This window comes from Aspergillus japonicus (genome assembly GCF_003184785.1).
Source record: "Aspergillus japonicus CBS 114.51 unplaced genomic scaffold BO86scaffold_14, whole genome shotgun sequence".
Classification (NCBI taxonomy): Eukaryota; Fungi; Ascomycota; class Eurotiomycetes; order Eurotiales; family Aspergillaceae; genus Aspergillus; species Aspergillus japonicus.
This window is the reverse complement of record NW_020291651.1, coordinates 487,137-513,204: the sequence shown is the minus strand read 5'-3', so window position 1 is coordinate 513,204 and position 26,068 is coordinate 487,137. Positions and strand designations below refer to the sequence as shown.

Below are 26,068 nucleotides of genomic sequence, written 5' to 3'. Positions count from 1 at the left end.
ACTGTACTGTACACACTGTACTGTACAGGGTATGGGGGACTGGGCTTGATACGAGTATTTTATGGCTGTCATTGGGAGCACACCAGTGGCCTAGTTAGTAGCGGAGTTAGGACAAACAACTGGTGATGACTACCTCCTAGTAATTAGTAGGTACCCCCCCTGCCTTACTTGTCATAATGACGATAACAGCTGGGGCTCTTGCTCTTTGCTGATTGTCCTACGCACATGGACAGAATATTGGTTGCTACAATTACACTAATGCACTGTACATCCACGCAGATCGTGCATGAACTACTCCCGATGTCAGGTTACTTGGAGACCACAAGCAGAGAGTGGTTAAAGGCTAAACTAGGAAATTAAAGATTCCCGTATAGCGTGCATGAACAGGCCAAAATGTATGTCGAACTTCCTAGAGATAGAGAGAAAGAGAAGGGGGGGGGAAAGAGAGATAGATTGGATTGAAGAGTCAAATAAGATGCTTGGCTCATGATTTTAGAGGATGTTGATCGGGGTCGAGTGTATTGTAATCATGCCTTGGGACGTGTCCAGGGGAATGGCCCTTCTTTTGCCTACAAATTGCGTCTTCTTCTTGCCCTGTCTGCCTGTCTAGTTACTGGATATTTTTTGTTAAAAGTTGTATTTTGTATTTGTTTGCAGATCAGCCGCCAGCGGTAAGATAAAGCCAAAAAGTCCAATGACCATGGGAGATGAGACAAGGCATGGTCCTTTTTTTCAGGTTGATGGTTCGCTGACTCTACGGAAGCACAGTCTCCGTACATCTCGGCTTGCTCCAGTGTCCGTCTGCGCCGAGACTCTCCTGGTTGAGACGGAGCTTTCAGCGTGGAAGGGCCGACGCCTCATTTTCATTCTTCCAACCCGGAGATACCGTGGACCGTGAAGCTAGAAGAATGAACCCCACACACAGCCCAGGGAAGGGTCAATAGTACAGCAGTAGTACTGTACATACGTGCTCAGTCGCACATACGTATCTGACAATCCCAAGATAAAGAAGGCCCGGCCCGTCACAATTTATTTATTTTATTTTTCTATTTTTTTTTATTATTTTTTTTTACCGACAGTCAATCTAGATTGTTAATGGATTCCAATAGATCAATCGCACTCTTTCTCTCAAAGGGCATTTATGAGGAACTATTATCACCTCTTGACCAAGCATCCACCTTCTTTCGTTCAACAGCGAGATTAATTTCCTAGGACTCCTACTAGGACCCTTTAAAGCACGAGTAACGCTACTCAGTACCTTATTATTATCCCGACTCAGGGAAAGGGGAATCGATATACTGTATCTTAGGGTTCTCTGGTTGCAGCATGATAATCTATCTGTACAGCATTATAGGTCCCATATCCCGAACTGTCACTCGACATGAGGAGCCAAGGCAACTGAACTTTACCTACGATAGGCTTGAGTGGCCGAAACTGAGAGATCCTCCCCACAGTGTCCACGAAGTGATCAAAAAAAAGTCCATGGCGGACAATGATGGAAGGGGAGGAGGATGGACGAAGGGGGTGGGGGGGGGTTTGGGCGGGAAGGATATTGGGAGACAATTCCTTGTCGCCAGTCGCGGCTGTCGCAAGTTTTCCAAATAGCACAAATCTTTTTCTGTCGGATGCTTGTTTTATTTTTACACGATAAATACTAAATAAAATAAATTCATTTCAATTTTTCTTCTTGCGGTGTCTCGACTAGTCTACGTGCTCAGGCTAAAGCATAATAGTGGAGTGGAGCAGCGAATCAGCCCTCTATGACTTTAAGAAGTGCACGGGGAAGAGGACTCGGGAAATGACAAGGCCTGGGGTTGATGGACCTGAACTTTGAAGGCTGCACGAAGGCTGAAGGAAGGCTGAATGAGTACGGAGTACGGAGTTCTCATAAGTACAATACCGTACGAAGTACGGAGTACTAACTTAGTACTCTGTACATACAAGTGCGTAACCACAGTACGGTAAGTAATCGATCGCCTGCGGGCGGTCCGTCCTCGGGATCTCTTGTCTAAATTCTCGTCTACTCCACCCAGAAAAGGATCACATCAGCTTGATGTCAGTGGTTTGCTCACGGACTATATGAGGTATAAACATTCTAGTAAGTAGAATTAGCCTACCTCAGAGTCTGACGCTGATGAGTAGCAGCACAACCCGGTTCTTGACTTTGAGAATCGATTCCTGTAATTGGCATCGCGTCCTCTTCCTCCTCTCTCTCTCTCTCTCTCTCTCTCTCTCCGCATACGAGCATTAGAGCCATCCTGCCATGATCTACATCACAATCAATCAGGTGATGGCCGTGATCCTTCGAGCTCTTGAGGGATCCATGCTCTAAACAAGCCCCCATTCGCCGAGATAGATCCCGATAGCCCGGGGAGATGCCTGCGTAAATGACTGGGGTATCCTAGCTGTTCCAAGAACCGCGGAGTTGCGATACGAGAAACTTGATCTACTGTTAGGTAAGCAGCATGGCAGTCGAGGGAGAAAAGAGACAATATCTTATTTCAAGGTTACAAAGAACGAGGGCTGTCATACCTCGCTATTTTGGTCTCGAACAAACATGCTCGGAGCCTGGGATAGTCCTCCGTCGTCTCCATTACTACGGATCACGCAGTAACTTACTAGTCAGGTACAGGACTATGAGTAGTACCTTAAGCCCAAGCTACTAAGTACTATGTACTTGTAAATGAACCTGTGTCAAAGGCTACATATTCCCCACCGCCCATTCGTTGCGGAGGAGGGTCGACACTGCGGAGTAACTTGCCACAATGATGAGTATATACATACATGCTTTACATACATCGTCATACGTACTATATATGTGCTGGGTGCCTGGGACTCTATACAGTGTACACTAAGCGCTACTAGCAAAAAAAAAAAAAAAAAAAAAAAAAGAAAAAAAAAAAGAGAGAAAAAAAAGAAAAGCAAAGCAAAAAATAAAGATAAAAAAAAAGAAGAAGAAGAAGAACAATAAAACCTCCGTATCCTTCAATGTGGTGTGGTGCGTGGTAGTCAGTCAGTCAGCCCGATCGGAAGGTCACTGCACATTCCGCGATTGGGCCAAAGTGTCCACGAGTACGGAGTCCTCCATACATACAGTAACTTACATGATGGTCCGTTCGACTACTACTAGTCATTCCCGTTCAGCATGCAGCCCTTAAAAGGACCAACAAAATTTCGCCCCAATAATGTCTGAGGTGCGAACGGGGCCAAAGTGAAAGAATAACTACCGGTAGATTAAGCAGAAGGGGGAGTGGAAGAGATAAAATTGAATAGAATAAAACAAGTAATCATTGACAAACTGGACAGGACAAAATTGAGACGGAGAAAACAATGAGACAAATCGAAGCATGGTGCGGGCACAGCTGAGGGCGAGGAGAGGCGCTGACCCTAAATTACGGAAGAAAGTCACCACCAGTGCTTAAGTTGCTGCACACTATCCATGTTCTACCTAGAGATCCTGCATATGATTTCAATCAGGATCTTCGTTTTGTTCTTGGTTCTTCTTGATTGTCTTCTGTTTCTTGTTCCTGTTCATCTCGTCTCGTCTCGTCTCGTCTCGTCTCTTCTGCTTCTTCTATTATTTCTCATTTGGCCACCATAATTAGTTCCATTTATGTGTATTTTCTCCATGATTTCCAATACCCGCCATTCTCGCCCCCATCCTCCCCCTTCTCCCCCCCCCTGAGTGAGCCTTTCTCTCTCTGGATTTTTACCTCTTACCTACCTAGGCAATAATGTATTTTCTGACTGACATGCATCCATACATGCATCCATACAACATACAGACATACATACATGATGTGTACAGATGGATATACCTATCGATCTTTCTTCGACCGTGGACTCCGCCCATGCCCTCCATTCAGCTACCTAGACCAGGTACCAATCAACAGGCTAGATCCCTGTCGATTTCCCACCCCGCTGCTTCCACTTCTCTGGGACCCCATGAAGGGGGTGGGCAGGATTGACTTGTATATCTAGTTCTAGATCGCCGTCTCTCCAGCTGTTCTCAGCTGTCAAAACAGGTGAAAACAGGGACTGACAAAGAGAGAAAGAGACTGTGAGTGAGAGTGAGAGTGCAAGTCTTTTCAATAAGCTTGGCCAAAACAAATCCCAAGGCCAAAAGCAAAGAGAAAAGAAAAATTAATTCTCTAGGTAAGGTCCCGAAGAGATATCAATCTTGACCCAACCGTTTTTTTTTTGGGCTCGCTGCACATTCGCCTATTCTTTTTGGCATACGCCTGAAGATAATCTCCCTGGAGTATGAAGCAACACCTCTTGGTGACCAACTCATACTCACTGTTTAGCGAGTCCCACGGCCGGCACTGATGCCATTGGGGTGACTCCACTGGCTGACAGCTACCAACGACTATTGAACATTCGGCCACTTTCCTCGTTTCCTTGTCTCGTGCGAGACCCCAATTAGACAAGCCGAGTCGAGGACCTATCGAAGGACACATATCCCGTTGGGGTGTTTCTCAAGGTCTCTTCTCTAGCCCGATGTCTGCACCTTGAATTCAGCCTGTGCAATCAATCAGGATTTCCATCCACCGGCTTGCGGTCTCTGTTGCCCTCATTCAAGATAAGTTATTGGCCGTAAAACATAGCAAGGTAATCTCAACCATCACTGCCTACAGCGGAAGAGAAGGCTATTCCCCTCCCCCATCAACCCCAGGATCATCTTGCCTCCTCCTGTGCTCCATCTATGCGGGTCAGACTAGACTATAGCTAAAAGATTGCAGAAGGAGCCCAGCCACCGGCGTCGGTCTCATTCCTGGGCTTTTATCTCCCGGAAGAAGCTTCAGAAGTCGACAAGATTCAAATCGAGGCTCTGAGAGCCAGGGCCATAGCCTCCAAACTTTGACATCGATTTGAAGCGCTTACCAATATGGAGGCAGCCGAACCGGTATCATACGAATTCCCAGGCCATGCTATCGGTGCCGTTGCACCCCGTCGGATGATGAACGCCGGCCTGGGTCATACTCTACCATTTTACGCCAGCCCGACTGCTTCATTTCCTCTCTCTTTTCATCAGCATTCGTCGGCGAGCTATGGCTTCGGACATCCCATGAATCAGCACCATCATCATCCACATCAACATCACCACCACCACCAGACTAGCTACCAGCATTACTTCGTAGCGGGTCAGCCACCATTGAACCCCCAGCCGGTACGCCTCTCATCGGAACCGCCCTCTATCCAGCCAATCCCAGAGATTCGACCGGCCAAGAACGCGGTCAGTCGGATGACGAAAGATGCATCGGCCAGTATTGACCACAAGGCGGGGGTGCAGCCGCCCATGGGACAGCAACCGACGACTGGAGGACCAACACAGGGGAGAAGAAGCCCAGGACCGAATGAAATCGAATTTTCAACCGAAGTGGACATCCTCATGAAAGCGATACAGTCAAAGGCCAGCACTCAGTCGGCAAACGTGCAGTCACTTCCGCCACTTCAGCAAATGACGCATGGAGCGAATCCAAGTACCTTCGCTCCTCAATATTCGATTCCAGCAGCCACGAACCCGCGTTGTACTGTGATTGTTGAAGACCCGCCACTGCGTTCAGGAAAGAAGCGCAAGTATACCTGCACCCTTCCACATTGCGGCAAGAGTTTTGCGCAGAAGACACATTTGGACATCCACATGAGGGCCCACACAGGAGACAAGCCTTTTGTGAGCAAAGCAATCTCCCATCAAACCAATGGAAAGGGCACTGACAGTTGGATCTGTAAGGTATGCAAAGAGCCCTTGTGTGGCCAGCGCTTCTCTCAACTTGGAAACCTGAAGGTAAGCCGCGCCTGTGCCTTGATGCTCCCTGCACATTTATGCAATTCCTAATTAGCTCTGTCGGTGGCTTAGACCCACCAGCGACGCCATACAGGAGAGAAGCCATTTTCCTGTGAGATATGCCATAAAAGATTTGCTCAGCGTGGCAATGTTCGCGCACATAAGATCACCCACCAACATGCAAAGCCTTTCACTTGCCTTCTAGACGACTGTGGTAAACAATTTACACAATTGGGTAACCTAAAGGTGTGTTCTCCCATGATCCACCTTGCTGCTTGTAGAATTCACCTGGGCTGACTAAAGTGGTAGTCACATCAGAACAAATTCCACGCAGCAACCCTCAAAACTCTGACTCTGAAGTTCTCTCAGATGACGGATGCGGATAACATGAGCTCACAAGACCAGAAGCTCTGGGAATACTTCGCTACCTTGTACAAGAATAGTAACAAGGGCATCAAAGGCCGCGGCAAGGATCGCAGGATTTCTCCGATTGCGAGATCCGAGACCAGGCCCGACACCCGCAGAAGGATGCAGTCTCTTACTAACAGTGACGAAAAGGGACGGCGCGCAAGCTATGGAGATACGTCGACATGTAACGAAGGTTCTAGTAGCGACGAAGAGGATGTTGGACCTTACTTCCTCGACAGGCAAGGACACTGACTTATTTCTGGGGTGGACTTTTTCTATTTCTATGACTTTCCTTTGCTTCGGGGTTTATGCTGATACCGGATTCAATTACTTTTCACGTTTTGCTTCCAATTTCAACACGAAAGGAACACTGCATTGGGAGGAGTGAAGTAATACAGGGTGAGAACATGGCCAGGATCCGATATAATACATGTATAGCATCCGTTTGTATAAGCAGATTCTGATCTTCAGATATATCTTCGACCTGCTCTGCCTCTGTCATCCTGCTAGTGATTATATGAACTAGCAGGGAGCATTGCCCCTTTAATCGGTTTTACGGACATTGCGATTGGGGTCAAGAAGAGGCACGGTGAGCTGTCTTTTTGGATGGATGCGCGAGGCTTAGCTGATGCCTTCAATTACTCCTTAAGAATCAGCCGCGGCAAATATGCCCGAGTATTCTCATATACAAGGAAAGTGACCCATGTGTTGGGTAGTACCCGCAGCAGATTTGGCACCAAACCTTTGTAGAAGCCCTTGGTTCCCTCTCTGGCCCAAATTTTCATTACCGCATCGCGAACGCCCGTGTAAACGATATGCGCGTCATAGGTCTGCAACCGGGACCGCAGTACCTGATATGGGTACGTTACGCACCCAGCAAAGAGCTTTGAAAGGCTAGACAGGACGAAGTAGTCCACGTTCCCAAGCTCCGGTGACTCTGGCCGCCGCGAGCTTGGACCATCGGTACCGCCTGGGACGTCGCCGGCCGCCATGCGAGCGCGGTACAGCTTCAGTTGCTCATAAGCCATGAACTGCAGTGCACCATGGCTGACTCCGAACATCGCCGGGACTAAGCCCCTATAAAAGCCGGATAAGCCCTCTGAGCGGAAGATCTGTCTCGCGCCCACGACGAGGGAGGCATAGGCTCCCGGTACCCGAGAGCCGGTTGACAACATGCGGGTTTTGATAACCCAGATGGGATTCGTTAGGATGGACGTCAGCATACCTAAAGACTGGGTTCAGTTTTGTTTTGTTTTTTTTTTTTTTTTTTTTTCTGCCGATTAGCGAAACCGCCAAAGTCTCGTACTGGCGCTCTGTCTGGGTCTAGAGAAGACTTACCGGCGGATCCCGAGGCTAGAAAATAGTCGGCCGAGCTCAAACCCTGTCCTGAAGTACCTCCACGCCAGGTTCGCATCAAGTCCTTGATATTGCCGTAGCACAAAAAGTATAGGGCCCAGCTAGTCGAGTTTCCAAGGAGGTTAGGCGTCAGGCCTCGATAGAATGCAGCCAGGCCACCCTCAAGCTGAAAGATACCTTGGACAAGTCGGAGTGATCCACGGCCGCAAGAGCTTAAAGACGGGTCAACTGTAATGTGGTTCAGTAATCAGATCAAATGGAGAGATAGTCCGTTGAGTGAAGAGTTGCGGAGGGCACAATTCATTTCTTCATTCCGAGGAAGCAGAGAGGCGCACCCTGAAGTCGAGTCTTGACCAGATCCAGCGGATGCAGGCAAAGCGTTGAAACAATTCCCGCCGTCAACCCTGCTACGGTCTCCACAAAGGATGACGATAGGCCATCGTTGCCAGTCATGAACTCTTCGATCCCACCAGAAAGGTTCCGGGCTGATGGTCTCTAGAAAATAAGTTGTATGAAATCTTTCGTCGTTGAGTGCGGGGTGTGAATTGGATCGGTGTAAAGCGACTACGGAATCGCCCGAGCCTGGGCTTTGATTTTGCCTGGTTTAAGCTTGGCGGGCCGAGGCCGCGGTGGTGCGATTCTCCGGCCATTATTCCTAACACGAAAATGTGTTGGTGCACATTTCATCTACTCTTGGGAAGAAATGATTGCGATAACGCGTCACTCTCATGTATGATACCCTGAAACGGGAGAGAAGAATGAAGAGGTGAAAGAAGAAGTCAAATTAAGTCATTCGCAAGAACCAAACCAAAACCAAAAAATGAAAGAAATTACAAATCCCAACACAGTGTTAGAAATACCCCTCCGTCTTTGTTGAACTCCTGCAAATACTGTTTCGTATTTCCTCACCGGCGAGTAGGCGAGAGGCCGAGGCTCCGTGCAGAAGGACCGGTTCAACCCAATTTCATACTCGCCACAGATTGAGGAATTAGGATCTCAGATGCACTATTTTTTGGAGGGAGGCCTCGTATGTGATGCGACTAAGCCTTCCACGACTCTATGCAAGTGGCGAGAACAGCCTATGTGCCATGGTGTTAGCTGGGTGTACAGATCGGAGGGAAACCGGCATCAAGGTTCATTCGTACTTGAAAAGTGAAGGTCTAGGCTCGCTATAAGTGTAGCCTGTCGAGGAAGAATCAGTATTGGGACTGTTTTCATTGCTCTCGACACGGGTTGGGCTCATTGCAGTGGAACCATACCGAGATAGATGATCAGAGGAAGATATCCGCTAGTACAAGGACAACCGTCAGCTGCCGCCATCTTTTGGGGGGGGGGGGGGAGGCAAGGAGTAGCTCACTAGTGGATAGCAACTCTGGAAACGTCAATGACTTTGGAGATACGCTCCTAGAAAACATAGAGAACTGTAAGCTGATTGTACGATGCGTAGGCTACTCACTATGACACAGGCACTCACCTTGGTTTCTTCGGAAAATTGGACCATGTTGAGCGGTAATAACTTCCTAGATCAAAGGCAAGATTTCGAGTCAAGCAGAGGCCAAGGGCAGGGGTAGGGGAAGGGTCGAGGTGAAAAGCCGGAAAGCAGAACAAAAGGCGTTGGCTACCGGTATGTTGTTTTGGGGGGGAGTGATGACGGAGGACGGGGAGAAGGTGAAGCTCAAAGTTTTCCGGGGCTAACAAAAACGTGCCGCTCCGCCAACGAACGCTTTCTGTCTCCAACGACGGGTCGATCCCTTCTCCGCTACAACTTACCTATCCGCCTCCCCTTCGCTTCAGTTCCCGAGTCTTACACGCTATCTGTATTTGATATCAATTGCAGGCAGGCAATTTGACCCACGGCTTTTGCTTCATCCCCTCATCTCACCTGCCGGTCGGTTGTAATCAGTGAAGGGGCTTCAACAGCTTCTTGCCACGCACGATGTCCGGCGCAAGACATTGGTAGGTGCTGCACGCTTCTATTGCAGGCTAACGTTCTCAAACTCACTCGTTGACTACATAGGGAGCAAGATAAAGAGGCTACCGTCTATATTGGGAACCTCGATGAACGTGTCACCGATAGCCTGGTATGGGAGCTAATGCTTCAAGCCGGGCGCATCGTTAACGTTCACCTGCCCAAAGATCGAGTCACGCAGTCACACCAGGGCTATGGATTTGTGGAATTCATCAGTGAAGAGGATGCCGAGTATGCATCGCGGATTATGAACGGTATTCGCCTATACGGGAAGCCCATACGCGTGAATAAGGCCTCCGCCGATAAGCAGAAGGCCGTGGAAATCGGTGCAGAGCTGTTCGTCGGCAACCTCGACCCAATGGTGACAGAGCAGGTTCTCTACGATACCTTCAGCCGTTTTGGGAACTTGATCACTCTACCAAAGGCATGTATCCCTTCCCTTGATGGATTCCCGTCGCTGAACATGACTCGCGGTCCTGGCAAGTTGTCTGACACTTTCTTTCACGTAGATCGCACGAGATGACAATAATTTATCGAAGGGCTATGGATTTGTGTCGTTCGCCGACTTCGAATCATCAGACGCCGCCATAACCAGCATGAACGGCCAGTATCTGATGAACAAACAGGTTTCAGTCCAGTATGCGTACAAGAAGGACGGCAAGGGCGAACGGCACGGTGACCAGGCGGAGCGGATGTTAGCGGCACAGGCTCGTAAACATAATGTGCGTCCGGTGACTCAATCGCTCCCAGCGCAATTCTCTGGGCCTGGGGCTCCTATGATATCAGCGGGCGTGGCCAATGGTGACAACTCCCAACCTGTGAGCACCGGCCCCTCAGATTTAGGTATTAGCAGGGGCGTGCCGCCTCCGAATCCTGGCTATCAGAATACGCCGCCTCAGCCAAATCGACCAATTCATCCACCGACATCTCTAGCCACCCCGCCGCCGGGTTTACCAGCACGTCCGCCTCCTTCGCAAGCTGGTTACGGGGGCCCGCAAGCTTTCCTTCCCACGGGCTACAATGGCGCCGGCCAACAGCCACCTTACCCTGTCCAAGCAGCACCTCCCCCAGGTTTTGCACAGCCGGGTTACGGCCCTGCTACGGGAACCCCTGGACCTCCGCCTCCTTTACCCCAAGGCTTTCAACAACCTGGTTATGGGCGGGGTCGTTGAGTCTCAGTATTACAATCGCCATCTCGTCAAGGAAGTATTCGGACAACGACAGCTGGTTCAGTAAGGCAGCTCGCGCACCAAGGAATCCAATCTGCCCACCCGGTTTTTGCCACAGTGCGCATCTTGATTCTACGTTATCAGATGACGCTCGTGTGCTGCCTTCGAAGCACCCTCTTGCATCGTCCTACCGGTATCCGAACTCCGGTTGGCAATCGGCCTCCTGTAGAGAATCATTCCCTTCAGTTTGTGCAACGAACTATACTGGTGCATATTAGTACTAGAGCGGTGCACTAGACGTGTCAATACGTGTCAATACATGGTGATGACAACAATATCGGCAGTGGTACCAAGCTTTGGAGCGGAGCGCGTTTAGCAAAACTGTACAACAGATAGCAAGACAGAGGAGCATTCGGCGATCTCTGAAAGTGACCTTATAGAGTCGATGATTGCCAATATACTTGTATGGTCTGCACACATGCCCTGACCATGAGAAGAGCGACAACGACAATAGAGAAATCGATTTGTAACATAATACGCGGTTAGGAAAAGGAAACAAATTTGGGGTCTCTTGGCCGACCATCCGGGCCAATGTTGTTTTTCGCAAATCGTTGCTCCGTGTAAATGCGGCGGGCTTCATCAAAATTGACTTTCTGCCGGTGCATGATTCTCCGAATATCATGTTTTGCGCGACTGTCCAATCCAGCTCTACCATCTCCATCTGCGATGTTCGCAGAAAGATCAAATTGTGTGGATGTAAAGCCAGCTTCGGCGTCATTGGCAAAACTGGAAGGAAGGCGATGGTAGATGTATTCAGGCACGGGAATAAACGGCAGCCATCGTGCACGAGTAAGGTAGAGCGCTACAGATATATTAGACTCGATCCAGAACCAGAAAGCCATATTTTTCAATGAGAACGCTCAAGCTTACCAGTGCCACCTATGATAACGGTGAAGGTCAGAAAGAACAAGATGTAATAAGCCATGGTCTGAAGTCTTGCTGGCAGGACCCCGGGAAGATCCGCGCCAGCTTTCAAATCGGAACAGTTGTAGACTTGTGGATGTTGACAACTAGGGAACGAGGCTAGCCTCTTGGGTTTCAATTGCCGTTAGATGAGAGAATCTGCTTCGTGATGGCAAGGCAACTCCCACGATACACTACAAGGGCGGGCGACATCAAGAGTAACATAGGCCTCAGTAAGAACGTAATCTGGCCGAGTGTGTGGAGAAGATGGGAAGGGTGTGGAAGATGCCAAACTGGACCGTGCACGTTAACATCGGAACCTGGACCGCTGATGCCTGCAGACTACGGAAGGAGTACGGAGTACGGAGTACGGAGGAGTCACTAGAGCTAGGCGGCATTTTGATGCCTCATTTACAAGGCATAAAGGCATCAGTACATCTCTCCCACAAGCTCCACACGCTAGTTAAGCTATTCCTGAAGCGGCCTGCTTAGCGAGCCTTTTCCAGCGTTGCCACTCTTGGCATTGGCACACACACAGGGCTATTAGTATTGGCAGCAAGAGTCGTATATACCGAACGGACTTGCGACGATTTCGACCTGCCACACATACCCTCAAGCTTCACACGCTATCTTCACAATGGCCGCCGACAGAACCAACGTCTCCAGCGATCTCGTCTGGCAGATCACCCGTACGTCACCATCTCCTGGCACAGCACTGGGCAAGATAGAGATTCTCAAGTGAAAGGCTTTGAGATCCGCGTCTCGCCATCCACCGCACGGCCTAGCCATCCCCTCGAATTCCGGCTAATCCGCGTATCTTGGAACAGGCAACCAGAATGCTTTCCTGGTGAAGCGTAACAGCGGTGGTGGTTCTCAGTTCTCCCGTGACCCTTTGAACGTGCAGAACAAGCACTCTTTCAAGGTAAGAAGAGTTCCCGGACGGAGGTCACCTTGACTTCTTGGATGCTAACTTGGTTTTTAGTACGCCGGCTATGCCAACAACAAGGTAGCCCACACTATGCCCTCCTTTACCCGCGAATTAAACCTCCTGATATGTTGCAACAGGCCATTGGTGTTCAGGCTACCGAGAATGGCGGTGTCGTCGTCCTCACCAAGAAGTCCAACTCCCAACAGCCCGCGAAGAACATCGTCACCGTGAGCTACGGCCCCAGCGCCTCCACCCGCAAGTAAGTCGGCGCCATCTACCGATATGAAAGCAGCATGTATGGCTGACTGGTGGCACTCTTTCTGTAGGATCTTCAAGGGTGTTGCCGACAAGACCGCTAAGAAGGGCTACCGTGCCGATCTCCGTGAGGCTGCTGTCGCCCGTGTGAGCGCCATCCGCCGCTCCCAGAAGCCCAAGAAGGAGTCTCCTCCCCAGAAGCTTCGTGGCGCCCAGGCCAAGAAGGCCGCAGAGAAGGACCAGGAGTAAGCAACAATAGTAGCAAGAGGGATCCTGGTGTTGAAGCTCCCCGGAAATGGGCGCATCAATCATAGCAGGGCTGTGTCAACTAAACGGCGGAAGCATCTGGGTAATGTAGCATGATCTCGCTACCATGAGAAACACCACCGGCCATGTGATATAAGATAATCCGCAAATCGAAAAAGGAAAAATGTCAAAAATAAGTTCACATCAAGTCATGAGCGCATTCTGCTTTCTGCTATGCGATCGCTTATTCACTTGTGGTGATAGCAAACCTAATGCAGTTTGCTAGGTGGGGGGTCCAGCTTTCGGTCCATCAGATCTAAGCAAGACCGGCGCGGGTACCGTAATCATCGGCCGGTAGGCCAACAATAGCCGTGCATTTGCCGTAGGAGACTCAATTCGCGGATGAGGCCATCCGCCTTTTTCCGATGACTATTCGGAGCGGAAGAAGAAGACTCCTCCATTAAGGGTCAAATTCAGGTACCGACAAACTCCGCCGGAAGCTACCTACTTGGTAAGGTGCCTTGAGAACGTAAAAGTGGAACTGGATTAGATAATTTCAGATCTGCCGGTTTTATCACTACTCATGATTGCGCATTCGTGGAAGAGCTTCGGATCATTCCTGAAGAGGAAGCGGTAGAGGTCAACTCATGGCGGTGATAAAATGTTGCCACTGGCCCACATTTACGTTCTGAAGGCACCCGGGCATAGTAGTACCCTCCAGGAGTAGCAAACAGGGAAGATTCCGGACGGAGACTACCGGGCCCATAGAATACCTAGTAAGGATTGAGGTTGATCCGTTCACCCAGACCTAAGTTATGGATGACGACAATGACAAATTCCGAAAAGAGGATTGCCTCGGTTTTCATCCATTGCGGCTGTGGTTGTGGATACCGGAAGGCTGTTTGTTGTTATTGTTGTGTTGTTAGGTTGTTAGGTTGCCCCTAGGTCATGAAAAGAAGTAGTTCCAGTATACGTGGATGATATGATGAATATGAATGGGTAGGATAGGTAGTATTACGTCTACAGGGAAAGGAAGCTATTACCTGACCCCTCGTCCCCCACATGTGATTTCCCACCAAGGCAGCTTAGCTGGTCTATGAGTATATAAGTTCGGCCATCGCAACATCCTCAAGTTGCCCTTTTCACGTTCCGATTATATCATTCTCTTATACTAAGAACGAATACAGAAAGTACATAGTAAGTTCTGACCAACCAGTTCAGTGTTATGTGTAACTACCTACCTATTTCTTCATAATCTATTTCCCTACCTAATTTTACCTGTCTTGTCCTATCCTAACCCCCCTCTTTACCCCTCTTTCCTTTCCCCACGATTTCCAATTACTACTTCCCCTCCTCCCCCCTCCCCGGGTCTCCTCCCCTCCTTTCCTAAGGTACCTGGTCCTCTCCTACCTAACCCACTCTTTCTCTGCTCTCCAAGTCCCAACCAATCCTTGAGCCCCGGGTTCCAAGCCGCAAAGGCTCAAACCCCGACAGAAGAATGGCACTTTCCCTGACCTGCTCACCGTAATGTGACCGTACCACCACCCAACCCCACCCGTCATTCTTTTTATCAAACAAAAGCTCCCCCCGCCCCCAACCCTTCCTAACCTGCCCCTCCCCTCCTCATCCCTCTGACCCCATTTTCTTTTCTCTTTCTACATCTCTCCTCACATATCTCTCACTCACGCTACCTTAATACCTCAGAGCAGCATACCTCGCTCCTTCCAAAGAGTCAGCATTTCAAAGATGGTTAAAGCAGGTGAGTACCTGGCTACCTTCCTCATTCTACCCACCCACAGTGTTTCGACCGACCTAGCGTCCGATTCTAGCTTCCAATATAGACGGGAAAACAAACACCCATGCAACCTTGAACATGCACTGACCTTCCATTAACAGCTGTGCTCGGCGCATCTGGTGGCATTGGCCAGGTCTGTATCACTTTCGATGATTGTCCTCTCTCAACCGAGCCATTTACTCTCAACTGACTGCTATTCCTCTACTATTCGGCTGTGTAGCCCTTGTCTCTCCTGTTGAAGACTTCTCCGCTGGTTGACGAACTCGCCCTGTACGATGTTGTTAACACTCCGGGTGTCGCTGCCGATCTGTCCCACATCTCTTCTGTTGCTGTAGGTACCAGTAAGCCCGGCTCTCGACCGATGAAATAGCAATGACTGATGGCGTCCGCCCTGTTCGCAGAAAATCACTGGCTATTTGCCGAAGGATGATGGCCTGAAGCATGCCCTAACTGGAGCTGATATCGTTGTCATCCCCGCTGGAATTCCGCGTGAGTCCCTCTCCTTTTCAATGCCACAGGGCCACAGGACGTGAACTCTAATATCGACTCTTTCTGCTAGGCAAGCCTGGAATGACCCGGGATGATCTTTTTAAGATTAACGCTGGTATTGTGCGCGACCTTGTCAAGGGCATTGCCGAGTTTTCCCCCAAGGCGTTCATTCTGATCATCTCTAACCCCGTCAACTCAACGGTTCCCATTGCCGCAGAGGTACTCAAGGCCGCTGGCGTCTTTGACCCCAAGCGCCTCTTCGGTGTGACTACCCTGGATGTTGTACGCGCGGAGACTTTTACCCAAGAATTTTCGCGCCAGAAGAACCCATCTGCTACCAAGATCCCAGTTGTGGGTGGCCACTCTGGTGAAACCATTGTCCCTCTGTTCAGCAAGGCTACGCCCGCCTTCCAGATCCCATCAGACAAGTATGATGCCTTGGTTAATCGTGAGTCATTCCCGCCTCGGTCACCATATGCTCCGAGTATGTGCGCTTATGCTAGCCTAGGTGTTCAATTTGGTGGGGATGAGGTTGTCAAGGCTAAGGATGGCGCTGGATCTGCGACTCTCTCTATGGCTTTTGCTGGTTTCAGGTCTGACTCCGTTTCATCCCTACAATGTCATAGCCCAAGCTCATCTTGTTGCGTCTTAGATTTGCCGAGAGTGTGATAAAGGCTTCCCAGGGCCAGACAGGCATTGTCGAGCCCACATTTGTGTATTTGCCTGGAGTTGCCGGCGGTGACGAGCTTGTCAAGGCTACGGGCGTCGAGTTTTTCTCTACTCTTGTGGCTCTTGGGGTGAGTTCAGTCCCTGATTGCAAGCCACATAGTGGTCGGTTCTAACGCTGCGAAAACAGGCGAATGGAGCAGAGGAGGCTTTTAATGTCTTGGATGGAATCACCGACCAGGAGAAGAAGCTTCTTGAGGCTTGCAACAAGGGTCTGAAAGGCAACATCGAAAAAGGCATCGACTTCATCAAGAATCCTCCACCAAAGTAAATTTGTCCATCCCCGCGCATCATTTACAAGTTTTCCATCCGCTAGTCGATGTTTTGTTGATACCGTACACTTGTCTTCTCCCTGAGAGGCACCTCTCGGTTGATTCGCTCGTCGTTCACGGACAAGGTAATGGATAGAGTATCGCTGATCGTTGTCATTCCTTGAAGATAGGCTCTGAAGGAAGAAGTAGAGGACAAATTGACACAGCAGTCGTGGAAGCTGTTCAAACTAGTAGCATGACTTTGGGGTACGAGAAATGTGCATCATACAATTAAGCATCATGTATATCTGTGCCTCAGCTTTCACTTTGGTAGCATGCGGTAGTCGGTTGATCTGTAGGTTAATGGTCGCAATGAGCTGTGGCAGTATCCAGCCTTATAGGACCTATTACGTAGGTGCTTCACGCTTACACTATCGGAGGTGTTGGATGTGTTGGACTGTCCGTTCAAGACTTCGGATTGACTGTTTTGATCTGGAACGTAGCTCCTGGAAGCTCAGCAGTCTCTGCTTGGACAGTGGTCGAAATGCCCAGGTTGGAGAGCGCACCGCGTATGACACCGCACGGGAACCATAGATACTGCCGAATGCCACACAAAATCAGTGTACATTTCCAAGGTGAATGGCAGAGAGGGGTTGCATGACTATACCGCTTGAGCCATGGACACCGATTCACTTCGGACAGATGTGCTCATCCTAGCGAACGGCCGGAATGAATTGTCAGTTAAGACATATACGCCCTGAAGACCTATTATTAGTACTGCCCATCTCGCGGCGATCCTTTGTGTTCAGTGCCTACCCGATGATTGGTTTTCAGATTATCGACTTGTTTCTTGAAGAGAATTGTCCAAATGTCTTTGCAGAGAAACTTGATCACATCCAAGTTGTCCACAAAACGTGGACGGTCTCGAGCAAATCTGCTCATCGAGTCAAGCCGAATAGACGCGTATTAGCAGACAATCTAGAACCGCAACTCGCCATGTCCTCCCTGCTCGCCCCTTTACGAAGATATTCCTTCATCGGTGGTATTCATGAGGCGTACCGTTCAGCAAGGCCCTGCCCTACTCTGTAACCGAGAGACTCGAGCCGAAAAAAGGTTGTTTCTCTGATTTCTTCATCATCCGGTGTACTCTCATCCGGTGTGAGCTCTCTTGTTAAGCGCTCGGCCATAGGGACGAGCTCAATTAAGAGGAAGTCCAGGCACGAGGCGCCGAGAAGGCGCAAATGCGATTCGGAGGCATGGTTGGCGAGGAGGGCGGGCGGTTCCACTGACATAGTACCCAGTGGTCGGCTTTTTTGGGGGGAAAGGGGTGAGAGAAAACAATTCGGAGAAAGAAGTAGGCGAATGGATAATCTCTGAGAGGTGGCTTGAGTATACAGAGCTGAGAGAGATAGGGTGCCTCCCGCCCGCACAGGTCACGGGTGAGGAGAGTTTCGACTTTCAAAGAAGTGGTCAATCAGTAATACTTTGTTTAGTGAGTAACTAAGCTCAGTTAAGTTAACCAGAGACAAGTTACTCCATGACCTTACCACTTTTTGTGCCCAGGCAAGTACATACAACAGAAAAGGACGGCCCTCGCAACTATTTCGCCAACGTACAACTAATAAGTTGAGAAATTGCCCAAATATTAGTCATGCAATGGTTTTCCTGAAGTCCCGGACACTGCATGTATCTATATAGTACTGTAAGTACATCAATGAACAGTCTAGTTGAATCATATTAATGTAATATACTGTACAGTACGTACTGTACACCTACAACGCCAAGCTTCGATGTGGAGTATATCGCAGTGCAGCCGATTGTACAGCGCACCATGTTCAAGATTTATTATTCATGTATTCATTTCACTTTGGGTTTGTTTCCATTTCATTTAAGAAAAAATTCCTTTGCTTTCAACATGAAGAGGTGAGCAATACGTCTGGTCCCAGTCCCACCAATCCCAGGTATAATAATGATAGCCGGTTTCCGAATTCCGAAAGCGCCGTGACACCTTGCATGGATGCTTCAATAATTTGATGATTGAAAGTCGCCTGCCTGACCTGAGTATCCAGGGCTGAGCCGGGCAGATAAAGTAAGGCTCGTTTCCCCTGCGAGACTACTAGTGTACGAGTCATGATATTCTTGACGAAGTGAACTCCTTCCCCCTTCACCCAGCGCGGGCCGTTTGGTCGGTCTGACAGGTAGATCATCTTCGCCATCATCGTCATCGTCGCTGCCAGTAAGGTCAATCACTTGGGCTGCAGGACGCTTGTTTATAGACGATGGAACTGCAGACGAGGTTGCAGAGGGTTCGCGTGACTGGAGTGGAGTCTGCTGCAGGGTCAAATTAACAGCAGAGAAACTCTCTTGTTTTATGGGTGATATCCCAGGTTCCTTGATCTCTATCAACTCATCATCTTCTGCTGCTGATGTAGCTTTCCCAGCTTTCTCAATGTCTTCGAGATTAGGATGAGACCATTTCCCGTCTGGCTCAATGATCACCTGTTCAATGTCCGACGGGGTCAGACGGAGGATATCATCCACATACCTGGTTAGACACATATTTAGTTCTCTTTTCATGTATTCACCGCGCGCAAAATGTTTAATATTTGCACTTACTGGTCTATTTGCAAGGACTCGAAGCTAGTCGCTTTAGAACACACAGGACACAACCACTGCGGGGCTTGTTCCTGTAGTTGTAGGAATGATGATGCATCGAAGCACTGATTATGGGTGCAGATTATAGAGCGGCAGGGAACCGCAATCCTAGTATGCGACAAAGGACACTTGAGTGACATAACACTTGAAGTGGCGAAAATTTCAGTGTCCTCTGCCTTGCTCCTCACTAAAATTGCTTAGCTTAGGTCTCTTGAGTAAATTTTGAGGTGCACAAGAATGCATACTTTCTCGCAGGACTTGCTCTTTCGAGATGGTTTTTCTTCTCTTGAGCTCGGTAACAAGTTCATCAACTGGGTGTCTCTGAACAAGGTTGACCAAAACAAAGAATCTCTACCAACAAATCAGCAAATTAAGGTGATTGGATCTAAACCACGGACAAAAATCGATACAGAAGTGTATGACTCCGGCCTGCATGCTTACTTTTTGGGTGAGGGCAAATGTTAAGACAACAGTGTTTTGATACCCTGCTTTCTTGCGAACATAATTGGTAATGTCCGCCGGTCTTGTCGTACCAGGCTTGTTCTTTAGACCTCGCAGGTTCGCTTTGACTTCGTCGAGATTTGTCTTGAGTTCAACTTGATGAGGAAATGCTATATCCGACTTGGTATATTGATTGAGACCCGTGTCTGCCGCACAAAACACCATCACCCGAAGGTTCGGGTCAGCCTGCAATTTGGATGCCATGCTAGGCGTAAAAGCAACTTTCAGCTCCACGCTGTCCCGAGTGTGCTCGCGTACTTGATGATATCTAAGGTCATTGACTGCCCTTTGTGATGGATGACGAAACTTACCTTTGCATTCCGCCGTCGGAGTCAGTTGGTCCAGAACCGTATAGAAAGGACTGTCTTTGAAGGTCAAACGGCCTATTCAATAATGGCGGGTTATTCAAGCTCTTAAAAGTCTAAAGGGTCGAAGCATCAAGCTTCAAATACCTGGGGTGATAGCATGCGATGGCACTGCCATGCTCAAAGGTGATGGTCTATGCTGCGTGGCCAGAGACTGACTAACTGAAGGCTGCTGATATTGCTGGTTGGACGATGGCTGCGGTATTGTAGGCGATGGTATCGACCGGTGCGCTGTATGATATATGAACTTCCTCATGATATCATACTTCTCGATATGACCTCCTTCTCTGAGTCTATCAATATCTGGTATTTCTCAAGAAGAATTAACAAGATTTCGATCAATGGCGTTCATTTCATAAGAAACTTGAGATCAAGCAATGATTACAGGCACGGGGATACCACGAACAATCTAGGATCCGAATCTGTAACGACGCCTTGACTCCAGAAACCGCAAGTCCCTCATTCCTCAAGATGTCCTTCAACTGCGCATTGGTCAGGGTTTTCACTAATGCGACCGTGCTCTGAACGTCGTAGAATGGACCAGTAGATGCCATGTTGAGTTTCAGCCAAGCTTCTTCAATATTATGGTAAATGCATTCAACTGCCGTCTCAGGAAGAGGTATAATTGGATATGATTGCGGGATCCTGAGCAACACTGTTCAAAGACATCGCAATACTGGCTCGAGTAGGACCATATATTGCTAGAACAAGGCTTCGGTGATCAGCAGAGTAAGCATTGGGAATACTGTAGGCGATATGCGTCGAATTCTTGGAGCACTCATTTGTATCTCCAGAACTTGTAATGGCGATTGCGGAGTTGTGAAGAGCCTCCGAGCAACGTGATGACATAAGATCGGCCGCCGCTCTGGTTTTAACCCTTTTGAGTAAGGATATGGGAAGGAATGAAAGAAAAAAAGTTTCCCCCGAGGCGATAAGATAGAGAAGACTTTAACAAACAAACCTACGAAAATTTCGCAACACCCATTTCTGCCAGGTCATATTTCAAGGCGATTATACTTTGCCTCTCTTGAATTTACCTCTTTCTCTTGTATATCAAAGATTTCTCCCTTGCCAGCATGGCCAAGAGCGGTCGAGCCAGTGTCATCAAGCGCAACAGAGCCAATCTGCGAGCTACTGTCTTCGGGCCTGCTGTTGATGCAAGAACCGAGAGACTCTCAGCAAAGCTGCAGGAACTCGCTGCTCAGCCGAAACCAACTGAAGGCAACTCCAAAATGGAAATGGATTCAACAAGATCTGGTATGTCCCCTCACTACAAGGATACTCGGCCGAACCTTATTCGCGGCATCGATTGACAGAACTACAGATGGCCAGCCTAGTGATCCAAAGGCGAGAGTAGCAGATTCTCATGAAGGTATGGTTCTCTTCTTTGGCGCTTCTGTTACTCTATCTTCTTGTTCAATTCTTACAAGCTTATCACGGATGCAGATATGGACATCGACCAGAAACCACGTGATACTCACGGTCGTTCGAAAAAGTCAGGACGCATCCAGAAGAATAAGAAAAACCGCTCATCTATCGTTTTTCGTCCCCATCCTTCGAAGGCCAAGAGAATGTCTAGAAAGAAATAAAGGACCTTGCATTGCGCATTACTCAATTCTCTATATCCTGGAGTTCTGGAGTTCACATATATCTGGCTTTATCCCACAAGTCGTCTTGTCAATTACCTTTGCAGACATGTCATGGTTGAAGGACGGCTGCAATCAAGCACGATAGATTGATGCAAACACAGCAGCACATAGTACATATTTTGCCTAAGCCTCTCTCCTAGCGAATATGCATGGTGTAAACCGTGAGCCTTCGATTTCCCATAGAGTCACGTAGTATTTTCTTCCAGAGCCATTTGAAGTCTCATCAGCAAGGAATTTGTGGAACCTACTTCACCATGGTCTGCAAAGAGCATTTCAAGTCTGGGTGGATCTCAAAGGCGGTCAGCCGGACTCAGTGCTATACATACGCATCAGCTACTCAAGCACTTCCGCGAGGAATGACATGGAGGCTACTTGGTCACAAACATCGCGGTACCTTCCTTTCAGCAAATCCAAATCGCGACGCGACAGGTCTTGTGCCTGGCTCAATCATTGCCCGGTCCCGGTGCGTCTGGATTTGCAACTGGAGTGAGGATGGCTGCTGTGTCAGGAGTTTCGGCGATACTGATCGCCAATGTACTGATACCCCTAGCTATCGCAATCTTCTCTTCCGGATTTTTCCCATACAAGCCACTGGTTTCAGGGCTTGCAGAATGCGAAGATTCAGAGCAAAATGTCAAGCCCCCCTTTGACAAGGTTATCTTCATGGTGGTCGATGCTTTGCGAAGGTATGGTTGTTCAGGCCGTCCCTAGATGTTAAGCTGAGCCGCGATGTAGTGATTTTGTGTATTCGAACGCATCGGGATTTGCGTTCACACAGAGGTCAGCAGTTGTGTTTCATTTGTCTTCCTTGTTGAGTTACTGTCTAAAATACAGATGAACAGTCTCATTCGGTCAGGAGCTGCGCTTCCATTTACCGCCCACGCCAGTTCTCCCACCGTCACCATGCCCCGTCTCAAAGCTATGACTACAGGGTCTACTCCGTCATTTCTAGACGTTATATTCAATATCGCGGAGTCAGATACGTCAACGACACTAGCATTTCAAGATACTTGGCTTGCCCAATTGAGGGCAAGAGGTGACCGCCTCGTGATGTATGGTGATGACACCTGGCTCAAGCTATTTCCTGGCATGTTTGACCGTGCAGATGGCACTACTAGCTTCTATGTCTCAGTAAGTAGACAATCGACTATCTTTCTGGCGTGTCTTCGATACCAAGTTAAAACCCCGCTGCAGGATTTCACTGAGGTTGACCATAATGTCACTCGGCATGTACCCAATGAGCTGCTTCAAGACGACTGGTCTGCCTTCATCATGCATTTCCTGGGCCTCGACCATATTGGGCATAAACTGGGCCCTCGGAGGTAATTCTTATCGTCTCTTCTTGCTTGGTTGATGTCTAATCTCTGTTTAGTTCACATATGTTCAAAAAGCAGCGTGAAATGGACTCGGTGATAGGCGAGTTATATGCTAGCATCGAGCGAGGAGGACACCTTCAATCAACCCTCTTGGTATTGTGTGGTGATCATGGAATGAATGATGCCGGGAATCATGGTGGCTCATCTTCCGGTGAGACGTCACCGGCACTTCTATTCATATCGCCATTGTTCAAGACTATGGGAGGGGCCCGCCATCAAGCTCCGATAGACATTCCCGATGACTTTCAATGCTACAAAACCGTCGACCAAACAGATATCGTTCCAACCCTGGCAGGGCTTCTTGGTTTCCCCATCCCGTTAAACAATCTGGGCGTGTTTATTCCGGACCTTCTGGATGTGTGGCATTTATGTGAGTAGGGGGCTAACTGCACTCTTCGTATATGTATCAACAGCTTACAGAGAACCTCTGTCCAGATTCTCAAAGGACCAAAGTTTTGCTCGCAAACGCCAAGCAACTGCTGAGGAGGCTGGAACATTCTTTCCCAGATCACAAGATCGCGGCCGATCAACTCCCGGGCAGATGTACTACTGAGCCGCTAACCAGTATGCACGAAGCCCAATGCGCTTGGCTTCAAGTGATGACTCTTATCAAGAACCCCATCAGTTCTGAGGACCAAGACGAGCTTGAGCCTGCTCTCAGCCGATTTCTATCATCAGCTCAAGAAGTATTAACCAATGCTGCTAGTGATTACAACCTCAGACAGCTCCTCCTAGGCATTGGTGCTATGGCTCTCGCCGTCTTGCTGCTTCTTCCGAATGCTTATAAGCAGCTGTCTATATCGATGCATTCTGGGGCATTCTTGGCTGGTCTCATTGTGTGTTATGGTGGTATGATGTTTGCAAGCAGCTATGTCGAGGAAGAACATCAATTCTGGAATTGGACCTTTTCAGCCTGGACATTCCTTCTACATGTTAAAGCTGCTTCGCGGAGGTCTTGCGCCTCTTCCGAGCAACTTCCCATCAGCAATGGTCCATTCTCAAGCTCGATACTTGCCCATTACGCTACGTTGGCACTGTTCGCAACTCACCGGATTCTTAGACGCTGGAACCAAACAGGTCAGAAATTCGCAGCCGAGCCAGACATTGCACACAATTTTTTCCCCACCAATCTATACATTCTCTGGCCATTAGTGATTGTCACATATGCGGATATATGTGTGCACCTCTCTCACAGTTATCACTCATCCAAGCTGTGGCGCCTAATATGCATTGCTGTGACAGCAACAGCTTTTCTTTTCAAGCTCGGATCTGTGGTCTCGGATTTCCCTGAGCTACTTGGGACCACTCACATAGGAACTTTAAAAAGGGCCTTCAACAGAGTCCCGCTTATTCTCCTTTCACGAATCGTCTTCGTAGGATTGCTCCTCCTTATCCTGGTCACAATATACAACAGGAAAAAAACTTGGAAAAAGGAACCATTTATGTCAGGTAAACCTGTCGCCATTGCCCTACTTACCTCAAGAATTTACTAACGCAAGCTAGGAATGCACACGAGCGTTATGCACGAAGCCCTCACTCTTTTATTGATCACACAGTCTCGGACCACGAATATTCCACTGTTCTTAATTTTCAGGTTGCAAGCAGTCACATTTGCTTCAATGAACCTCTCTGGCATTGAATTAACGATCACATCCCTCCTGATGCAATACATGACTTTCTTCGCATCCGGTGGTTCGAATGCCATATCTTCCGTCGACCTTTCAAATGCCTACAATGGTATTGACCATTACAGTGTTTTCTTTGTAGGTCTGCTGACTTTTGTTGGCAACTGGGCTGGGCCAATATGGTGGGCCTCGGCTGCTCGACACCTGCGGTATAGACAGACCTGGAAGGAGAAAGAGGCTCATATGACTACTCTCACGTTCCATATAGCAACATCATCGCTGTGTGTCATGGTTGCTTGTATGACATTGAGGGCGCATCTTTTCATTTGGACAGTCTTCTCCCCTAAATATCTTTATATGATGGCATGGGCTGTCATGGGCCATCTCGGTGTCAATTTACTTGGGGAGTTTTCATAATATGCATGAAATAGGCGCGGGTTGCGGAGAATGCGAACCCACCGGGTGTCTCGCTGACGGAGACAGATCGAAGACTCTTTCTGTTGATTCTTCTGGAAGGCACTTCGACAGTGTGCAGATCCAGCTCACCTACAGCAAAGAGTCGAACAAATCGTCGATGGCATCCTTTCTCCTGTTCTTCTTTTTCTTCTTCTGGATCCGCTCCTCCATCTTCGTCTCTTCGCAGCGTCCTGAACCCCTTGGTAGGCTACCTGTACTTTTCTGGTACGCCATGCGACCCAAATCATCCAGGTCACAATGGTCTGGCGGTAATGGGATGACTGGATTGGGTCTGCCCCGTGAAACGACTGTCCCTACATCTTCCTCTTTGGTGATTTCGCTGCTGCTGTCGAGGGCAGAGGTAACCACCGTCGTAGCAGGGATCTTGAGCTCCTTCCGGAACCCAATTGCCTTGGCAAGGCGGGCCAGCGTGGCTAAAAGTACTGTCCCAAGTGTGGAGAACTGCCCGTCGGCCACAACCGTTGAGAAGACACTATACGAAGGGATCAGCGCATATTTCCATACGTGTAGACCCTTTAGCCATTCTGGATTTCGACTCACAGGTAACATCTGGGAATAATAGTGTGCGCCAGGGGTTTTGTGTACTTTGGGGCTGAAGATTGACCTGCGATGTATGATGGCCGATGCCCGATAGACATGACGAGTTTCCGGGTTGTTCGCTTCAGGATCGCCAGCCACTTCCACCACTTAGTATTGCCGTGCTGGTTCTTGTTGCGGTGATATATGAGGTGAAGAATCGAATGTATAGCAAACAACTTTTCCAGGTCCATCTCCTGCGGCTCGCTGCGCGGTTTGGGGGGATATACGCCACGTCAATGTGATAGGCAACGAGGCCTGGCTGAAAATAGGTGGAATGCTCAAAATCAAAAGGATAAAGCACTTCTCAAGAGTATTGAGTATACACAGAACTCTGCCATGTGGATGATTCGGTGTGCAGCACGAGTCGGCGCAATGGGTGTTTCCTCCTGGGTTGAAGTAACTTTGCGATAAAGGCGGAACCCCGCTGTTTGGTTCGGAACTGCCACATCTGACACCGCCTTGACTCAAGTACCGCTTAACAGGTGAGAATGTTCAGCG

At 48.8% G+C, this 26,068-nt stretch overlaps 13 protein-coding genes across 13 annotated transcripts; 6 read left to right on the top strand and 7 right to left on the bottom strand.

The window, feature by feature from the left end:
- Positions 1-4,060: 4,060 nt before the first annotated feature.
- Positions 4,061-4,674, bottom strand: BO86DRAFT_51455 (uncharacterized protein). The gene has a single exon (XM_025677434.1). The coding sequence runs from the start codon at positions 4,458-4,460 to the stop codon at positions 4,152-4,154; it is 309 nt and encodes a 102-aa protein (XP_025529337.1). The 5' UTR covers positions 4,461-4,674; the 3' UTR covers positions 4,061-4,151.
- Positions 4,675-4,888: 214 nt separating this feature from the next.
- Positions 4,889-6,448, top strand: BO86DRAFT_309464 (C2H2-type zinc finger protein; the record flags this gene model as incomplete). Its single annotated transcript, XM_025667817.1, has 4 exons — positions 4,889-5,674; positions 5,735-5,788; positions 5,861-6,034; positions 6,098-6,448. 4 exons carry the CDS (start codon positions 4,889-4,891, stop codon positions 6,446-6,448), a joined length of 1,365 nt encoding a protein of 454 aa, XP_025529336.1.
- Positions 6,449-6,553: 105 nt separating this feature from the next.
- On the bottom strand, positions 6,554-8,100 carry BO86DRAFT_388042 (putative mitochondrial folate carrier protein Flx1). Its single transcript, XM_025671758.1, has 3 exons — positions 7,888-8,100; positions 7,535-7,780; positions 6,554-7,421 (listed from the first exon to the last, which is right to left on the bottom strand). Exons 1-3 carry the CDS (start codon positions 8,003-8,005, stop codon positions 6,835-6,837), a joined length of 951 nt encoding a protein of 316 aa, XP_025529335.1. The 5' UTR covers positions 8,006-8,100; the 3' UTR covers positions 6,554-6,834.
- A 168-nt stretch (positions 8,101-8,268) lies between these two features.
- BO86DRAFT_388041 (mitochondrial import receptor subunit TOM7) lies at positions 8,269-9,220 on the bottom strand. Its single transcript, XM_025671757.1, has 5 exons — positions 9,027-9,220; positions 8,910-8,956; positions 8,812-8,840; positions 8,698-8,734; positions 8,269-8,631 (listed from the first exon to the last, which is right to left on the bottom strand). The coding sequence occupies exons 1-5, from the start codon at positions 9,051-9,053 to the stop codon at positions 8,610-8,612; spliced, it is 162 nt and encodes a 53-aa protein (XP_025529334.1). The 5' UTR covers positions 9,054-9,220; the 3' UTR covers positions 8,269-8,609.
- A 268-nt stretch (positions 9,221-9,488) lies between these two features.
- On the top strand, positions 9,489-10,693 carry BO86DRAFT_417781 (U2 snRNP complex subunit HSH49; the record flags this gene model as incomplete). Its single annotated transcript, XM_025675046.1, has 3 exons — positions 9,489-9,508; positions 9,570-9,945; positions 10,031-10,693. The coding sequence occupies 3 exons, from the start codon at positions 9,489-9,491 to the stop codon at positions 10,691-10,693; spliced, it is 1,059 nt and encodes a 352-aa protein (XP_025529333.1).
- A 539-nt stretch (positions 10,694-11,232) lies between these two features.
- Positions 11,233-11,675, bottom strand: BO86DRAFT_309217 (DUF2015 domain-containing protein; the record flags this gene model as incomplete). Its single annotated transcript, XM_025667804.1, has 2 exons — positions 11,233-11,552; positions 11,621-11,675. 2 exons carry the CDS (start codon positions 11,673-11,675, stop codon positions 11,233-11,235), a joined length of 375 nt encoding a protein of 124 aa, XP_025529332.1.
- Positions 11,676-12,249: 574 nt separating this feature from the next.
- BO86DRAFT_388038 (60S ribosomal protein L28) lies at positions 12,250-13,294 on the top strand. The gene is made up of 5 exons (XM_025671756.1): positions 12,250-12,342; positions 12,481-12,575; positions 12,636-12,659; positions 12,719-12,840; positions 12,908-13,294. The coding sequence occupies exons 1-5, from the start codon at positions 12,291-12,293 to the stop codon at positions 13,083-13,085; spliced, it is 471 nt and encodes a 156-aa protein (XP_025529331.1). The 5' UTR covers positions 12,250-12,290; the 3' UTR covers positions 13,086-13,294.
- Positions 13,295-14,357: 1,063 nt separating this feature from the next.
- Positions 14,358-16,714, top strand: BO86DRAFT_447181 (malate dehydrogenase). The gene is made up of 8 exons (XM_025676569.1): positions 14,358-14,841; positions 14,979-15,010; positions 15,098-15,208; positions 15,279-15,366; positions 15,437-15,814; positions 15,875-15,959; positions 16,019-16,163; positions 16,223-16,714. The coding sequence occupies exons 1-8, from the start codon at positions 14,829-14,831 to the stop codon at positions 16,361-16,363; spliced, it is 993 nt and encodes a 330-aa protein (XP_025529330.1). The 5' UTR covers positions 14,358-14,828; the 3' UTR covers positions 16,364-16,714.
- Positions 16,538-17,911, bottom strand: BO86DRAFT_335821 (trafficking protein particle complex subunit). The gene is made up of 4 exons (XM_025668890.1): positions 17,403-17,911; positions 17,160-17,280; positions 17,011-17,100; positions 16,538-16,940 (listed from the first exon to the last, which is right to left on the bottom strand). Exons 1-4 carry the CDS (start codon positions 17,633-17,635, stop codon positions 16,809-16,811), a joined length of 576 nt encoding a protein of 191 aa, XP_025529329.1. The 5' UTR covers positions 17,636-17,911; the 3' UTR covers positions 16,538-16,808.
- A 301-nt stretch (positions 17,912-18,212) lies between these two features.
- Positions 18,213-20,664, bottom strand: BO86DRAFT_335819 (Zn-finger transcription factor). Its single transcript, XM_025668889.1, has 7 exons — positions 20,271-20,664; positions 19,952-20,167; positions 19,811-19,882; positions 19,440-19,756; positions 19,244-19,349; positions 18,960-19,185; positions 18,213-18,888 (listed from the first exon to the last, which is right to left on the bottom strand). Exons 1-7 carry the CDS (start codon positions 20,416-20,418, stop codon positions 18,366-18,368), a joined length of 1,608 nt encoding a protein of 535 aa, XP_025529328.1. The 5' UTR covers positions 20,419-20,664; the 3' UTR covers positions 18,213-18,365.
- Positions 20,665-20,786: 122 nt separating this feature from the next.
- Positions 20,787-21,717, top strand: BO86DRAFT_388035 (DUF2423 domain-containing protein). Its single transcript, XM_025671755.1, has 3 exons — positions 20,787-21,121; positions 21,189-21,236; positions 21,311-21,717. The coding sequence occupies exons 1-3, from the start codon at positions 20,941-20,943 to the stop codon at positions 21,451-21,453; spliced, it is 372 nt and encodes a 123-aa protein (XP_025529327.1). The 5' UTR covers positions 20,787-20,940; the 3' UTR covers positions 21,454-21,717.
- A 288-nt stretch (positions 21,718-22,005) lies between these two features.
- Positions 22,006-24,931, top strand: las21 (mannose-ethanolamine phosphotransferase LAS21; the record flags this gene model as incomplete). The annotated part of the gene is made up of 7 exons (XM_025667816.1): positions 22,006-22,199; positions 22,249-22,293; positions 22,356-22,644; positions 22,708-22,835; positions 22,886-23,259; positions 23,325-24,338; positions 24,393-24,931. The coding sequence occupies 7 exons, from the start codon at positions 22,006-22,008 to the stop codon at positions 24,929-24,931; spliced, it is 2,583 nt and encodes an 860-aa protein (XP_025529326.1).
- Positions 24,920-25,909, bottom strand: BO86DRAFT_50918 (uncharacterized protein). Its single transcript, XM_025677432.1, has 2 exons — positions 25,532-25,909; positions 24,920-25,463 (listed from the first exon to the last, which is right to left on the bottom strand). The coding sequence occupies exons 1-2, from the start codon at positions 25,759-25,761 to the stop codon at positions 25,061-25,063; spliced, it is 633 nt and encodes a 210-aa protein (XP_025529325.1). The 5' UTR covers positions 25,762-25,909; the 3' UTR covers positions 24,920-25,060.
- Between the last annotated feature and the right edge of the window lie 159 nt (positions 25,910-26,068).

Excerpts from the sequence above, each read along its gene's own strand:
- BO86DRAFT_388042 (XM_025671758.1), bottom strand. The coding sequence starts at position 8,005 with ATGACTGGCAACGATGGCCTATCGTCATCCTTTGTGGAGACCGTAGCA. Across the intron at positions 7,781-7,887 it reads GGTCAAGACTCGACTTCAGG|TTGACCCGTCTTTAAGCTCT; the intron begins GTGCGCCTCTCT and ends ACCACATTACAG. Across the intron at positions 7,422-7,534 it reads TCTAGCCTCGGGATCCGCCG|GTATGCTGACGTCCATCCTA; the intron begins GTAAGTCTTCTC and ends CCCAGTCTTTAG.
- BO86DRAFT_50918 (XM_025677432.1), bottom strand. The coding sequence starts at position 25,761 with ATGGACCTGGAAAAGTTGTTTGCTATACATTCGATTCTTCACCTCATA. Across the intron at positions 25,464-25,531 it reads ATTATTCCCAGATGTTACCT|TGTCTTCTCAACGGTTGTGG; the intron begins GTGAGTCGAAAT and ends CCCTTCGTATAG.
- BO86DRAFT_335819 (XM_025668889.1), bottom strand. The coding sequence starts at position 20,418 with ATGGCATCTACTGGTCCATTCTACGACGTTCAGAGCACGGTCGCATTA. Across the intron at positions 20,168-20,270 it reads ACAGATTCGGATCCTAGATT|ATATTGATAGACTCAGAGAA; the intron begins GTTCGTGGTATC and ends GAGAAATACCAG. Across the intron at positions 19,757-19,810 it reads TCCGACGGCGGAATGCAAAG|TACGCGAGCACACTCGGGAC; the intron begins GTAAGTTTCGTC and ends GATATCATCAAG.
- BO86DRAFT_51455 (XM_025677434.1), bottom strand. The coding sequence starts at position 4,460 with ATGTGTCCTTCGATAGGTCCTCGACTCGGCTTGTCTAATTGGGGTCTC.
- BO86DRAFT_388038 (XM_025671756.1), top strand. The coding sequence starts at position 12,291 with ATGGCCGCCGACAGAACCAACGTCTCCAGCGATCTCGTCTGGCAGATC. Across the intron at positions 12,343-12,480 it reads TCTCGTCTGGCAGATCACCC|GCAACCAGAATGCTTTCCTG; the intron begins GTACGTCACCAT and ends ATCTTGGAACAG. Across the intron at positions 12,576-12,635 it reads AGAACAAGCACTCTTTCAAG|TACGCCGGCTATGCCAACAA; the intron begins GTAAGAAGAGTT and ends CTTGGTTTTTAG.
- BO86DRAFT_388035 (XM_025671755.1), top strand. The coding sequence starts at position 20,941 with ATGGCCAAGAGCGGTCGAGCCAGTGTCATCAAGCGCAACAGAGCCAAT. Across the intron at positions 21,122-21,188 it reads AATGGATTCAACAAGATCTG|ATGGCCAGCCTAGTGATCCA; the intron begins GTATGTCCCCTC and ends ACAGAACTACAG. Across the intron at positions 21,237-21,310 it reads AGTAGCAGATTCTCATGAAG|ATATGGACATCGACCAGAAA; the intron begins GTATGGTTCTCT and ends TCACGGATGCAG.
- BO86DRAFT_447181 (XM_025676569.1), top strand. Across the intron at positions 15,209-15,278 it reads CCCACATCTCTTCTGTTGCT|AAAATCACTGGCTATTTGCC; the intron begins GTAGGTACCAGT and ends CCCTGTTCGCAG. Across the intron at positions 16,164-16,222 it reads CTACTCTTGTGGCTCTTGGG|GCGAATGGAGCAGAGGAGGC; the intron begins GTGAGTTCAGTC and ends CTGCGAAAACAG.
- BO86DRAFT_388041 (XM_025671757.1), bottom strand. The coding sequence starts at position 9,053 with ATGGTCCAATTTTCCGAAGAAACCAAG. Across the intron at positions 8,957-9,026 it reads AATTTTCCGAAGAAACCAAG|GAGCGTATCTCCAAAGTCAT; the intron begins GTGAGTGCCTGT and ends TATGTTTTCTAG. Across the intron at positions 8,735-8,811 it reads TCCTCTGATCATCTATCTCG|GCTACACTTATAGCGAGCCT; the intron begins GTATGGTTCCAC and ends CTTCCTCGACAG.
- BO86DRAFT_335821 (XM_025668890.1), bottom strand. The coding sequence starts at position 17,635 with ATGTCAGTGGAACCGCCCGCCCTCCTCGCCAACCATGCCTCCGAATCG. Across the intron at positions 17,281-17,402 it reads GGGCAGGGCCTTGCTGAACG|CAGATTTGCTCGAGACCGTC; the intron begins GTACGCCTCATG and ends TGACTCGATGAG. Across the intron at positions 16,941-17,010 it reads CGGTGTCCATGGCTCAAGCG|TATCTATGGTTCCCGTGCGG; the intron begins GTATAGTCATGC and ends GGCATTCGGCAG.